The following is a 14,885-nucleotide window of genomic DNA, read 5'->3' as shown; positions in this document are numbered from 1 at the left end:
TGGGAAAGATAAGCAGAGGAGTGACATGATTGAATGGTATTTTAAAAGGCTTACTCTTATAAAGATTAGATTGTTGGGGAGCCAAGAGTCCAGTAGATTACTGTTGAAGTTATTCAGGGGTTATAGGACGTAGGCTTATTGGGATGGAGCAGTGGAAGTAGAGAGATGTGATGGGATTCTACATATATTTTGAGGAATGAGCAAAAGATATGCTGAAGAATTGATACAGGGTTTATGAGAAAAGTGAGGAATCAGGAACTTCTCCAAGATATTAATAGTTTGGACCATGCAACTGAAATGATGAAATTGCCATTGACTGAGATAGGGGAGCACCTTTATGAATGTTTAGAGGGAAATTTCTGCTGCTGTTAGATATCCAAATAAAAATATCAATTAGGTAGACCAATATGTGAACCTAGAAATTAGAAGAAAAGGCAGACATGAATTTGGGAGTGAAAGGCATTGATGGCAGCCATCAGATAAGATGAGATCATTAAAGGACAGAGTGTGTATATAGAGAGAAGTGATTGAACTGGGATCCAAAACCAGTCTAACTCTAAAATCATGCTCTTTAAATGTACTGTTTTTAACTGCCCCTTTATGTGATTAAGTAAGATTTTACATGATGAATTCTATTCAGTATGGTGGAGAATCCAGTGTGAACAGTCTCCTGGAATGCCCTGCACATCAAATTTATAACCATTCTTCAAGATTTCAGCTACCACAGATGCTATAAAATCTTTCCTAGACACTTTCTGTCTTCATCAGTATTTTTGTGTGTGTGAAACCATATTACTGTATCTCAATTATTGTTTAACTGTTTTGAAAAGACACAGGGCTCTGTAGAGAGGGCCTCAAGCACAATGGAAGAGTCATGGGAGATTGAGAGCAGGTTGAGGGTTCTTTCATCCTTTAAACAAATCAACTAGGATGTCATCTGTTCTATATGCTGTTCTACTTCAGATGATCTCAAATGCTGTATAAATATGTACTTCAAAGAATGAATAGTTTTCAGCTGACAGAATTTTTGACATAGTTGTGTTTTTGTCTTTCACCTCCTACTCCACCAAAATCTATAACAAAAAGGACACAATATTTTAGGATTGCAGCAAATGTATTTTCAGAATAATTGAGTTTTACATATTATTTCACAATTGTTTTGTGAAAGTAAAAATTCTAAATTCATAGACAGATTGGATACAATCCAAAAGAGAATTAGTAAGCTTGAATATAACGTTGGTACCTAACTACATTGGTACCTCAGATCCCATTTAGGTTTCATCAGTTGTCCCAATAATCGTTTTTTTCCACAAAACTAGTCCAAAATCATATTAGTTTTCTGTTATTGATGGTTGTATTGTGTGTGTATATATATATATGTATATATGTATATTATATATATGTATATATATGTATATATGAGAGAATGTTTTTGTATGTAGGAAATACTAATGTAAATGGGAGTCGTAGTGATGGAGTAGAATTTTGGCAACTTACTCTCAAGTGGTTGAGGGAAAAAGTTAATTGAGAGTCACTGCAACTTTTCTGTAAATTTGAGAGTTTTTCAAAAAAATAAAAATATTACTGTAAAATTTAAAAAATATTAATGTAAGATATTTCCATAAAAGTTTATTCACCAAAATCAGATATACTGAGTTTCAGAAACTAAGAAAACTATTTATATTCATTTTGTCAGTAGACATGTTTTGCATTGCAATACAATGCAAAGATAGTTCTTATTTGATGGACCTCTCTGAAAACCAGAATCTGGAATCAAACAGATCAAATTAACTAACTGAAAGACTACATGTGATAATATCCACAATTTTACTTATCTCATACTTTATATGTTAGGACTGTCTGAAAATGAACTCATACTCAATAATGAGAGAAGTATTATGTAAAATAATGGTTGCTAATTGATTGATATTATTCCTGTATATCCATATTGGATATTCAACTTTTGCCACTTGTGGAATATCATCATTGCTCTAAATTCTTTAAATTCTCTGATTTTTCTAATACATTTAATCTGTTTCTCCATTTAACTACCCCTAAAAATTACATCAAGATTTTGTATTTTATTTTGAAATTCCTTCCAGACTGTAATCTATCCAGTGGGATATTTATTTGTTCATAACAGTATATAACTTAAAATACAATTTTAATTCCCCTTTGCTTGACAATTTATAGTGATGTCTATAAATATTCTCACAATTAAATATCTCTGAGAGACATTTCAAAACATAGTTTGAAAATAATTCCATATATTGGACTCAGCATGAATTTTTGTATAATCTCATATAGTTATAAAATGAATGTTGACTTTAGGGAGAAAAGGAAAACTCATCCTAATGAGTATTTGGGTTCAGAGTTAATACTTTGCTCATGCTTAAAAATCTGTTTACTTTGAGATTCCCATTTCTACTTAAAAACCAGTAGAAACAGTTCAAATTGACTAAAAAGTCAACTAAAATCTACATCTATTTATTATTGCATATTTGCTTATGAAAACGTTAGGAGTTTCAATTTGTAATAGGATGAGAAATAAAGAAAACCGAACACAGGTTTTTAGGTATAGTTTTTTGTTTGATTTTAGTTTTTAATGGGAGGAAGGGGTACCGATTGCAATCCGCAGCCACCATGGCTTAAAGATAATAGGCACTTTATGTACATTAATTGATTGCACACATTTGGTTCAGGGGAGACCTGGGAAGTTAGTGCATAAGTTTTTCCTGCTCATCCTTCTCCCAGCTGAATTGGAGACAAATTAGGAAGAAAGAAACTTTGTCCTCTTTGCAATGGAAAGTAAAATAGAAACAGACACAGTAAATTATAATGAGAGCTAGTTGGATATGAATAGAAAAATTACGAGTATCTCAGTCAATCTTCCCACTTCGGTAATGTGGAGATTTTAACATTTCCCCATTGCCTATTCTCATTAGAAAAATGCCATTTTACTAAAGAAGTGGTGGAAAATATGTTAGTAGAATATTTTAACTTATATTGTTAAACAGACAGGAAGGAAGGGCATGATAATGAGTGTTTTTAATTGTCTCATTAAACATTTAAGAATACTTTCTAGGGGAGAAATAACACTGCAGTAAAGATAATTTGAATGTACTTTCAAAAAAGCAGATTGATCCAAAACTGTTCAATTTAGTATTTAGAGGACACAATTAGCTGAATACTTTTGTTATTAAATTTTTTTCATCAAACTGTATTTAGATGGGAGTTACATAGGGTTACATTGAATAGGAATACTTTTATTTTAAAAAGTCTGTTATTTAACATTGGAATCAGGTAAGAGACAACACTTGTCCTTTCCCACACTACGTAAAACAACTCTACCCACAAAAATACGTGCTATCACCTTACCTGCTTTATTTCGCATCGTGGCATGTTTCATTGCTAAATATGTATTTGTTTATTGTATATTTCTCCACTATAATATAAGCTCCATTAGGACAGAAACTTTGTCTTTCTTGTTCAACTGAGAGCTGAGTTGTGATGAAAGCAGTAGCTCATGACGTATAGTCGAGTCAATTCGTGTTACCTGAAAGAGAGGTCAATAGTTAATGGACTCTACTTAGCAAATAGACTTGATTAACTAGCAACCTATTCAGCAAGGAGGAAAAGAAAGCACTGAACAAATTGTGTAGATAAGGACTCTTAGGCCAAAAGGGACCTCAAAGGATCTTACTGAGTTTCTTTCCAGTTCACAGGTGGTTGGGAAGATAGATTCCACACATGCCTCAGAACTCTCAATTAGGACTCCTGCATAAAAGGAGGCCTCTCTATAAGTTGATCTCTTTCTTTGCTTCTCATCCCTTTTTCCTCAAATTCTGCTGTATTCTGGCTCGTTCACTTACTGTCTGAAAATCGTAACTTTTTTATCTTACAGGAATTACAAATGTTATTCCCTCTTCCTGACTGCCTTCCCCTCGGCCCTCTATCTAGATAGGCATGCCTTTCTTTGTGGAGGAGGTTTTCCTGTTGAACACACCACACACACACACACACACACGTGCACACACTCACACATGCACACACACATTGTGGAAAGTAATATTATTGAAATTGCGTATTGGTATTTTATAATTTAGAAATAACAAGGAGTCTTCTTCATATATAATGGGCCTAATAATTTTTCCATGTATATAACTTTTCTTATAGGTCACTCCTGTGCCTGGTACTCACCCACTTTTAGTTTTTGTGAACCCCAAAAGTGGTGGAAAACAAGGAGAACGGTATGTTTTTTGATTGATTTTAGTGTCTATGTCATGTATATGTAAAAAAATAGACAAAACTATGACGTAAAAATGCTTAAAAACAATTATTCCTCTCTGCTAATTTTAATGCAAAATAAATGATGCTAGCATTTAATATGTTTATATGATCTTGTTTTTAGGATTGAAATTTTAATACAATGGCCTTTCATAACTATTTTTACTATTATAGCTCAGATGTTTGAATTTTCTCTACCCCACCTATCACCCCTATCCCCTAACAAAGAGTCCGGCTTCATAAATACTGTTGAATGAAAATTGGTTCTCTAAATGGTTAACAAGATGAATCCACATAAATCATAATGCAGTACTGAGGAACCGAATTTATATCCAACATCTAGGCAAAATATATTATAATGATTTTCTGCATGTGCATTTTGGAGAACATGATGCCATATTTCCTGGAGAAGTACAATATATTTAATCTGAATAATAGTGAGCTGCATTATCAGGTATTTCAGCATTCTGGCTGATAACATTTTATTTTGTAATGAATGAATGATTAAATCATATTATTTAATACAACTATGAAAATCACTACATTGAAGAGTAAATCTTACGTCTTACTAAAGATGATAGTCATAAACAAAAATGCATTTATACCTGCCTTAATGCTTTTTAGATAACTCTCCTAATCTCAACCAAAAATAAGCAAGCAGATGAAAGCACTCATAACAAACATGACAACAGTATAACAAATTTCCTTTGTGGCTCACCAAATAGCAAAGTTGAAATGTTTCCATGAATAAAGTAATTTTTTCTACCATTTAACTTTCCAGCTTTCTTTCCATGAAATGAAGAATGTTTTTCATTATTGAATCAACAAAACGTTTTTGCTTTAAAGAGTGTAAGATTATTATCCTAGCACTTTGGGAGGCTGAGGTGGGCAGACCATGAGGTCAGGAATTTGAGACTAGCCTGGCCAACATAGTGAAACCCCGTCTCTACTAAAATACGAAAAAATTAGCCAGGCATGGTCGTGGGCGCCTGTAATCCCAGCTACTTGGGAGGCTGAGGCAAGGAGAATCACTTGAACCTGGGAGGTTGCAGTAAGCCAAGATCGTGCCACTGCACTCCAGCCCAGGCGACCGTGTGAGACTCTGTCTCAAATAAAATAAAATAAAATAAAATAAAATAAAATAAAAAGAATATAAGATTTTTTTCTTTTCATCAGTATATAGTTATGTTTTACTCCTCTAAACATGATAAAAATTATTTTAAATAATGTTTTAATAATTAAAAATATTCCCAATGCTTTATTAAAGGGAATAGTTTTACTCATAAAATAATAATTAAATAATAATGTTGAAATTACTTTCTTCTTTACTATTTACAGTCAGTTAGCTGTATATGTTATTGATAGTTTAACAAAAAAAGAAAACTTTCCACAAAGGATTAGATGAGACTTAAATCCACATTGGAAATTACAGAATATTGAAGTTTGAAGAGAAAAAAAATAGTATTTTCAAAGGAAAATAATTTTTCTCCAATTGAGATAATATGAATCATGTAGAATGACCCTTAGTTGAATATTTGCCTTCCCTTTCTACCAGTACATATAAATAATTTTCCCTAAATTAAAAAAAAAAAAATATATATATATATATATATATATATATATATAGTTACACTAAAATGTTAAGTAAATTAAATTTACTGGGGGCTTCAACTTCGAGCTCTTCTATATACACATCCACTTGTGTTTTGTTCTTTATTCATTGACTGGGACCACGCGAAGTCAAATGAAATGTAAATATGTTTTAAAGGTGATCTGTTTTGAATGCAAACGTAATTTTTCTGCCTGCATAAGAGGCACCTTTCACAAGGTGATCCCGTTCAGTGTTTTCCTTTCCAAATTTTTTGGCTTTTTTGACTTTGATATGTTAGATAAGTTGCAAAAGGTCACAGAATCATAAATCCACATAAAGTTTTCCATATCAATCAATAAGTCTGAAAATGTTCACAGATGTGTTCAGGCAGCAATGCCTAGTTGAATCCAAACTCTACTAGTGACTGGGAATAAGAGGCATAATACACAGTCATGCAGAGAGGCAGGGACATAAATAGATCTATTGCAATACCATATATTACAGGTTGAAGTAGAAATGTTTAAAATAAAAGTGCTATCAAAGTTCAGAGAAGGAGATAACTATCTCCGAAGACCAAGAAGTCTTTAGAGAAGAAGGAGCTTCTTTATAGGTTCTTATATGGTAGATGTTTGCCCAATGAAAGAAGGAGAAAGGCAGACTTGTGAAATGGCAGGGTGTCAACCAAGAGGAATTTACCGGGATGACAATGTAAGGAAAAAGAGGGGAAAGATGAGAGAGAAACTGTGGCTGAATTGTGAAGATGTCTTAATTTTATATTGTGAATAACTGGACACTGGCATAAACTTTGCATCATGGATAAGGCATGGCTGTACTTAGACAACAGTATAGAGGAGGGCTGGATTGCCAAGAATTTTATAAAGCTGGTGAAAGAACTTGAAGACCTTAAGTAAGGCAGTGGGATAGAATAGCCAGGTTTGATAGGCATTTTTTTTTTTTAAGTTTGTTGCCAAGGACAACGTCAGATAGAGTATTTCCTAGGTTTTCTTTTAGGAAGGCACAGAGTTGTCCACTAGTAGGTTCAGGTGCCAGGGAAAGAGGGTATTGAGAACAACTCTAGGTGATATGAGCAGATATTACATACTGAATTTGGAGAGTTTTATCAGTAAATATCATAAGAATTTGTTTATAAAATAATCATATTTTCACATGTATATAAAACCAATTTAGGTTTAAATATATCCCTTAACTTTAAAAAATCTTTTTAATTTCAACTTTTACTTTAGATACAGGAGGTACATGTGCAGGTTTGTTCCATGAGTATATTATGCTCAGGTAGCAAGCGTAGTACCCAACAGGTCGTTTTTTTCATATCTTCCTCCACTTCTTCCTTCCCCACTCTGGTAGTCCCCCATGTCTACTGTTCCCATGTTTATGTGTGTGTGTTCTCAATGTTTAGCTGCTGCTTAACATTTCGTGCAGTACATGCAGTATTTGGTTTTCTGTTTCTGTGTTAATTCTCTTAGGGAAATGGCCTCCATCTCCATCCATATTGTTGCAAAGGACATGATTTCATTCTTTTGTAATGGCTGTGTAGTATTCCATGCTATATATGTACTGCATTTTCTTTATCCAGCCCAGCATTGATGGATACCTAGGTTGATTCCATGTCTTTGCTCTTGTGAATAGAGCAGGGATGCAAATAAAAGTGCGTGTATCTTTTTGGTATATGGTATGTTTTCCTTCGAGTTTACACCCAATAATGGGATTGCTGGGTTGAATGGTAGATCTGTTTGAAGTTCTTAAAAAAATATTCCAGCCATTTTCTACAATGGCTGAACTAATTTACATTCACAACAACAGCATAGAGGCATTTCCTTTTCTTTGCAGCCTTGCCAGCATCCACTGGTTTTTGACTTTTTAATAATAGCCATTCTGATTGGTGTGAGATGGTGTTTTATTGTGGTTTTAATTTGCATTTCCATGATGATTAGTGATGATAAGCATGTTTTCATATGTTTGTTTCCTGCTTGTATGACTTTCAAGAAGTGTCTGTTCATGTATTTTGCCCATTTTTAATGGGGTTATTTGTTGTTGTTTTTTTCCCATTGATTTAAGTTCTTATAGATTCTGGATATTACACCTTTGTTGGATGAATAGTTTGCAAATATTTTCTCCCATTCTGCAGATTGTCACTTTACTCTGTTGATGGTTTCTTTTGCTGTGCAGAAGCTCTGTAGCTTAATTGTCAATTTCTGTTTTTGTTGCAATTTGAGGACTTAATAAAAAATGTGTTGCCAAAGCCATTGTCGCGTGGGGTATTTCCTAGGTTTTCTTTTAGAAATATAGCTTGGGATCTTACATTTAAATTTTTAATCCATTTTGAGTTAATTTTTGTATGTGGTGAAAGATAAGAGTCCAGTTTCATTTTTCTGCATATGGCTAGACAGCTATTCCAGTAACATGTATTTAATAGGAAGTCCTATCCCTATTGTTTTGTATTTGTTGGCCTTGTTGAAGATCAGATGAAGGTTTGCAGCTTTATTTCTGAGTTTTCTACTCTGTTCCATTGGCCTGAGTGTCTGGTTTTGTACCAGTACCATGCTGTTTTTGTTACTGTAGCCTTATAGTGTGATTCTTCCATCTTTGTTCTTTTTAGCTTAGGCTTGCTTTGGCTATCCAGGCTGTTTTTTGGTTAAACCTGAATTTTAGAAGAGTTTTCTTCTAAGTCTTTGAAGAACGACATTGGTAGTTTCATAGAAATAGTGTTAAATCTATAAATTGCTTTGGGCAAAATAGCCATTTTAACGATAGTGATTCTTCCATGAGCATGGATTTTTTTTTCATTTGTTTGTGTCATCTCTGATTTCTTTCAGCAGTGCTTTGTAGTTCTCCTTGTAGAGCACTTTCACCTCCTTCCTTAGTTGTATTCCTAGGTATTTCATTTTTTGTGTGTGACTCTTGTAAATGATATTGTATTCTTGACTTGACTCTGGCTGGATATTATTGAAATGCTATTGATTTTTATACATTTATTTTGTGTCCTGAAACCTTGCTAAAATTCTTCAGTTCTAACAGCCTTTTGGTGGAATTTTGACAGTTTTCTGAGTATAGAATCATTATCAATGAAGAGAGAGAGCTTGACTTATTTTCTTATTTGGATACCTTTTATTTCTTTCTCTTGTCTAATTGCTCTGATTAGAACTTCCAGAACTATGTTGAATAGGAGTGGTGAGAGTGGGCATGTTTTGTTCCAGTTTTGAAGGGGAATTCTTCCAGCTTTTGCTCATTCAGTATGCTGTTGGCTGTGGGTTTGTCATCGATGGCTTTTATTACTTTGAGGTATGTTCCTTTGATGTCTAGTCTGTTGAAGATTTTTTTTCATGACAGGATTTTGTATTTTATTAAATGCTTTTTCTGCATCTATTGAGATTATTATATGGATTTGGCTTTTAATTCTATTTGTGTGGTGTATCACATTTATTGATTTGTGTATGTTGAACCAACTTTTTATCCCAGGAATAATGCCTGATTGTGGTAAATTAACTTTTTGATGTACTATTTATCTCTTTACTTTTAGTATTTGTCTAAGAATTAAAACCATGTGAGATATGTGCATGCATAGAAACATTTCTATTGCATTTATTTATAAAGATTGTTTTCTTTCAGAAAAAAAGAATTATTTGACATATGCTGCTAAGACAGTTTAGCAATTTTGTGAGATGACTGGTCAAGATCTTGTTTATATGAAATGATTAGGCCAGATGAGGCTACATTCTTTGCTTACATGTACACATATACAATGTACAGTCCCATTTCATATAGGGGATAGATAATTTTCAGATCTATCAGAGATCTATAGAGGACAAATTATTCACAAGGATTTACTAAGAGAAGATATTTAAGCAATTTTATACTGAAATATTAAAAAAATATATTTATTTGAAATCTAGTTAGCTAAATAATGTTCAACAGCGGGTTAGAGAATATTCTAAATGTATGTGCATATTAAGGATCCATGCAATATTTCTAACTTATGAACTATATTGCCTTAATAGTGGCTACTAAGCCTTTTAAAAAACCATTAATTCCTATTGAGCTGTTAGACTTCTCATATTGATTCAAAATTTATTAAATTGATAGAAATTTTTTATTAAATTATATAATTAATTGCAACTGTATATATATTATAACACTGAGAGACATTACTTATTTTAAAAGCATTGAATATTATTAAATTTTTTCCCCACATTTTCACCTTTATAGAATTTACAGAAAATTCCAGTATCTACTAAATCCTCGTCAGGTTTACAGTCTTTCTGGAAATGGACCAATGCCAGGGTAAGTCCAAGGATAATATTATTACCATTAACTCAGTTAATGTTAATTAATTAAATAAGGTGCCTGACATATCTAGAAATAATGTTATATGAACACAGCAGCATATTAGTACATAAAAATGAAATATCAACTATGTAAGAGAAACGAGTGCAAATACTGGTTTTCCAAAATAGTCCATTTCTAGCAGATTTTTCTTCTTTCTAAATATTGTGAAGTAATGCTCCTTATTGTACTAATAATGATATTAATCACACACACACACACACACACACACACACACGACAAACTAGCTGAATGCCAGTTTGAACACTGCCAAACCATGTATTTGAAGAACGATTCTCTTTTATTGTACTTCTTATATTTAAAATATCTGCTAAAAGTAAAGAGAAAGCTAGTTAGCCCATTTATGCCTAGTGTTCCATTATTGGAACACTAAGCATGTAGGAGTTATTTATATTCTACAGCTTAAGGTCATCGCCAAGGTCTTATTTTTAAATTCAATTTAAATTTTAAAAATTGCAACCTCCAGCATAAATGGGTTAATGAAAAAAATCATACGATTTCATTTATTACTTACCAAATCTAATCAATATCACTCTCTTATACTTCATTGTTAACAGGTAAGATCTAGTAAAATAAAATATATTTTTAACATAAACTGTATACTTTTGAAGTTACTAATGTGCACCTAAACAAATCATCATTAACTTGGCTTAGTTAAATAATTAATGTCATTTTATTTCATTGACCTCTTTTCTTTCTGTCAACATGAGGGTAAACATTAGACCACATGAAGTGGACAGAAGCTCTATAAGCTTTATGCATGCTTCATTTAAAAAAAAAAAAGCAGTTGATTTAAAATTAGTCTTACTTCTCATTCTCAGGAACCAGAAACCAAATATTTAAATAGTACTCTTTTAAAAACTCAGAATAAAATTTGTACCATAGTGTCTTACACAAAAAATACATTCATAAAGTATAATTAATTAGCATAGTCTTTCAGCATTATATTCAGCTCTTTCTTCTACTGCCTTGCTGCCTGCTGTCTGGGATCAGTTTCCCAATGCTGAGCAGTGATCTGCAGAACCTCCTTCCTGTGGAAGAGAGGCTCACCACAGGAGTTTAGTTCAGAACAATGTCTTTGTCAAGCTTCACAATCCAGAATCTAGAGGATCATGATCAGACTGTTGGCTAAGTGAGCTAGCTACATGCAGGAAGTCCCCAAGTAGATAAAGCCAAGCAAAAGTAAAGTATTGTAAACTCAGAAGCTCAGTCAGGATGGCTCTTTTTCTTGTCCTTTAATATTCTCTGGACTTCAAAAAAGTAGCTCTTCTTTGAATTAGGATATTGTGCATTCAAAACTGTTGCCATTCTAAGACCCCTGTAAGCTGAATCAAACCAAGTTAATCCAGGATTTTCCTGTATTTCATAGTTAAACAAGAGGTCAGTTGGCTCTGCTAATTACAAGCCTTACAGTTTCACCTCTGTGTGGCTTCATTATCTTGTCTGTAAAATGAGGATTTCTGCCTGCCTTATAGGATAGTTGTGAAGTTAAATGGGATAATGCCTATGAAGCAAATAACAATGTACTTACTGCATAGCATGTCCTCAGTGAATGTGGTTTATTATCCATATTATTTGTACAAATATGAATTAATAATTAAGAAAAACATGACTGTTTTGTAGCACTATGTAAATATATTGGAATAAATTTGATTTTAGCCCTGTTCTGTCATTTCACTTTTTTCCTACTACACTTTAAATATGTACTACATGTTTCCTTCTACTCTTTCAGTTCTAGGCATCCTGTTATCCTCTGCTCTATCTTAACATGTTTAAAAAATGAAAGTAATGTATGTAACTGTAAAAAGTCTACACTACAATGAATATTATTTAGAAAAAAATTTAAAGGTCCCACTTTGAGCACTACTACTCCTCAGAAATTATTATTGTGGTTGTTTGGTGTAGCTTCCCAATCTAATACACACATATAAATGAGCATATTCCCCTCTATCTATAACGTATTCATACACACACACACAAACACACACATAGGTATATATATATATAATATATATATGGTATATATATATAATATATATATGAAATATATATATGAAGTATAGGTAGATAGTTTTTTACGTAACAGAACATAGATTTTATATTATCTTGCAACTTGCTTTCTGCACTCTAAAGCAGGTGATACACATTGTTCCGTTTCAGTAGACATTGATCAGTTTCATTTTTCTAACTGCTGCATGATATTCCATAATCATGTGAGCCATCCCATTACTGATGAATATTTATATTGCCTGTGTTTTACAATTATTACCAAATATGCTACATCAATATCTATCAATTTATCTGCATATTCTTGAAAGTGTGTTCAAATATTTTTATGGAATCAGTGGCTATGGGTAGAATTGCCTGGCTGAAAATATTCAATGTCAAAAGTTTGTTTTAAAAAATGATTAAATATAATTGTGTTGAACTTCTAGCTTCATCTTGATCAACATGAGAATGTCCTGTTTGCCTCTGATACTGATGCCCACACTGCATCCCTAGTGTCAGACTCAGACTTCTGTTAGAGAGCTAGTCTTTGTTTATCCTAAAGGCAAATGCCACAGGTAGTTGCTCAGAACGGGGACTCTGGCCAGGCTATGATGTTGCCCTTTCTCTGAACCCAATGACTGATCTGCTCACTTGTGAATCCTCCCAGCCCTGTTTTCTAGCTGTATTGCCCCGATCATGCTAAGAGTGTCCTATTGCAGTGATTCCCTTTTAATGTATGGCGTTAGAAGTTGCTCTGTTTCATAAGGTCTCCCTATTACTCTGATACCCTTGGTGATTTATACATTTTAGTTTTATCACCATTTCTAGTTTATTACCTTTCCAATGCTAACAATAGATTTTTGAATGCATACTCTTGAAAGTATAGTATGCATTTTTTCTGCTACTTTAAACCTGCGGTTATGCATTCTTCCAAATTCTTTTTTAAAAATATTTTCCTCTTTACCACACCAGATTGATGTATTCTTCTGGTATACAACTCTTCTTTTATCCCAACTTTATTTTTTTTCAAAAACTATGTTTATAAGAGGAAATAACTTTCTTGAACTAAAACTATTCCTAATCTAAATTATCTGGCAAATACTAAAACTCACTGGGCATTTCATTTTTTATCTTTAATTGTTTTTAAAACAGAAATGGGTGTGTATTATGTGTTTCCATTCTATCTCTTTATATAAATCATCTCTACCTGATCCTGATTATTCTGTTTCAAGGTGTCTGAAACAATAGTCTCTTTCAAATAAGTTGTTTCTTTCCTAATGGAACATGTTGTGACATAATTGAATAAATTATTTGGAGGTATAGGTTAGTTAGAAGAGATGAAATATAAAATATAAATTACTCTTGGGTTTTGCATAACAATATGTTTTCCTTCACTACATTAAAATAAGTATGTATAGCTCTAGCTGTACACCAACTTCACATGTTAATGTGACTTATGAAAAGTTCATATCAAGTTTTTTGTATACTTGTGACATTACTTTTCCCCTTCTGAATCTAATCTTCATGAAAATACAGATGGTTTATTCTCACATTATTTCTAAAATTTTAAGTGAGAAATAGGAAGCACTTAATGAATTGAAATAAAATACAAGATAACTTTAAAATATGTAAATTATTTTTCAGATTGATCAGGATAATTAAGAATAATTAATTGTTTGTGAGAAAGCTGCTCTTAGAAATCTTTGCTTCCATCTACCTGAACTAAATGCAAAAGACACATAATTTTAAAAATATAATGCAACAGTCAACCTACAGATTTACATATTTCAAATATCATGCATGTTTCATAGTGAAACTTTGGAATATATTCTCCTATTAAAATAAATGTATAATTTAGAAAATGCATAACAGATTTCACAGATTTCATTACCTTCTTAATTTAAAATATCATTTTATATAACCAAATTTCTACCATATTTTATTTAAGGAAAATCAGAGCTTATGACCTTTTACATATGCCTCTTGTTATGAAATTATGACACAGAAATGAACAGAATCCTCAAAAGGCTAAGGAAATGTTCATCAAAATTTAATTGAGCTCTGTTGCAAATTTCAAAAATAAAAAATTTTCTTTACTAATATAAAAGTGAAGCACTCAACTCTCTCCTTCTCATGATTAATCATAAAATAAAATGCAGATGATTTGGCAAGCTCTCCCCCAGTTAAATGTGTAAGCATAATTCTGATTCTGCCTTGGTCACTGGAGTGATGGAGTTTGAAAATTGATTCATGCTTCTAAATTAAAGATCTACGGATTAATAAAAGTAACAAAAATATGTTGCCACAATGAATAAGGTCACATAATTGCTTGTCTTTCACACAAATTTCCCCCTTTGAGTCATTGTAGGCCTTTAGTCACCTTTTACATGCATCCACAAATGCACTATGATTTTAAAGATGTTGAAAAGTCTAGCTTTTATTATCTATCTCACCAACAAAGGCCAAATAGCAATTAGACTAGAGATCTGTGTGTCACTGTTTAAAGATTGTTGCCTATCAAAATTGCTGAAACACTCTAAAGAAACAAACATGTTCTGAATTGGCCATTTGAAATGACCGGTTCGTATTTGTGTATGTGCTTTAACTTGTGTTTTATTCTGTTCTGGCTGCTATAACAAAATCCCTTAGACTGGCT

General features: G+C 32.5%; 1 protein-coding gene across 24 annotated transcripts in view; it reads left to right on the top strand.

The window, feature by feature from the left end:
* Positions 1 to 14,885, top strand: part of DGKB (diacylglycerol kinase beta) — an 818,895-nt gene that overhangs the window by 349,639 nt on the left and 454,371 nt on the right. For all 24 annotated transcript variants that reach the window (XM_063814062.1, XM_024357753.3, XM_024357755.3 and 21 more), the window contains 2 exons: positions 4,177 to 4,250; positions 10,103 to 10,177. In XM_063814062.1, coding sequence (XP_063670132.1) covers positions 4,177 to 4,250; positions 10,103 to 10,177 — 149 coding nt within the window. The remainder of the gene's footprint in view (positions 1 to 4,176; positions 4,251 to 10,102; positions 10,178 to 14,885) is intronic.

The sequence above is a fragment of the Pan troglodytes genome, chromosome 6, assembly GCF_028858775.2.
Source record: "Pan troglodytes isolate AG18354 chromosome 6, NHGRI_mPanTro3-v2.0_pri, whole genome shotgun sequence".
NCBI classification, from domain to species: Eukaryota; Metazoa; Chordata; class Mammalia; order Primates; family Hominidae; genus Pan; species Pan troglodytes.
This window is presented reverse-complemented; position numbering and strand designations above follow the sequence as displayed.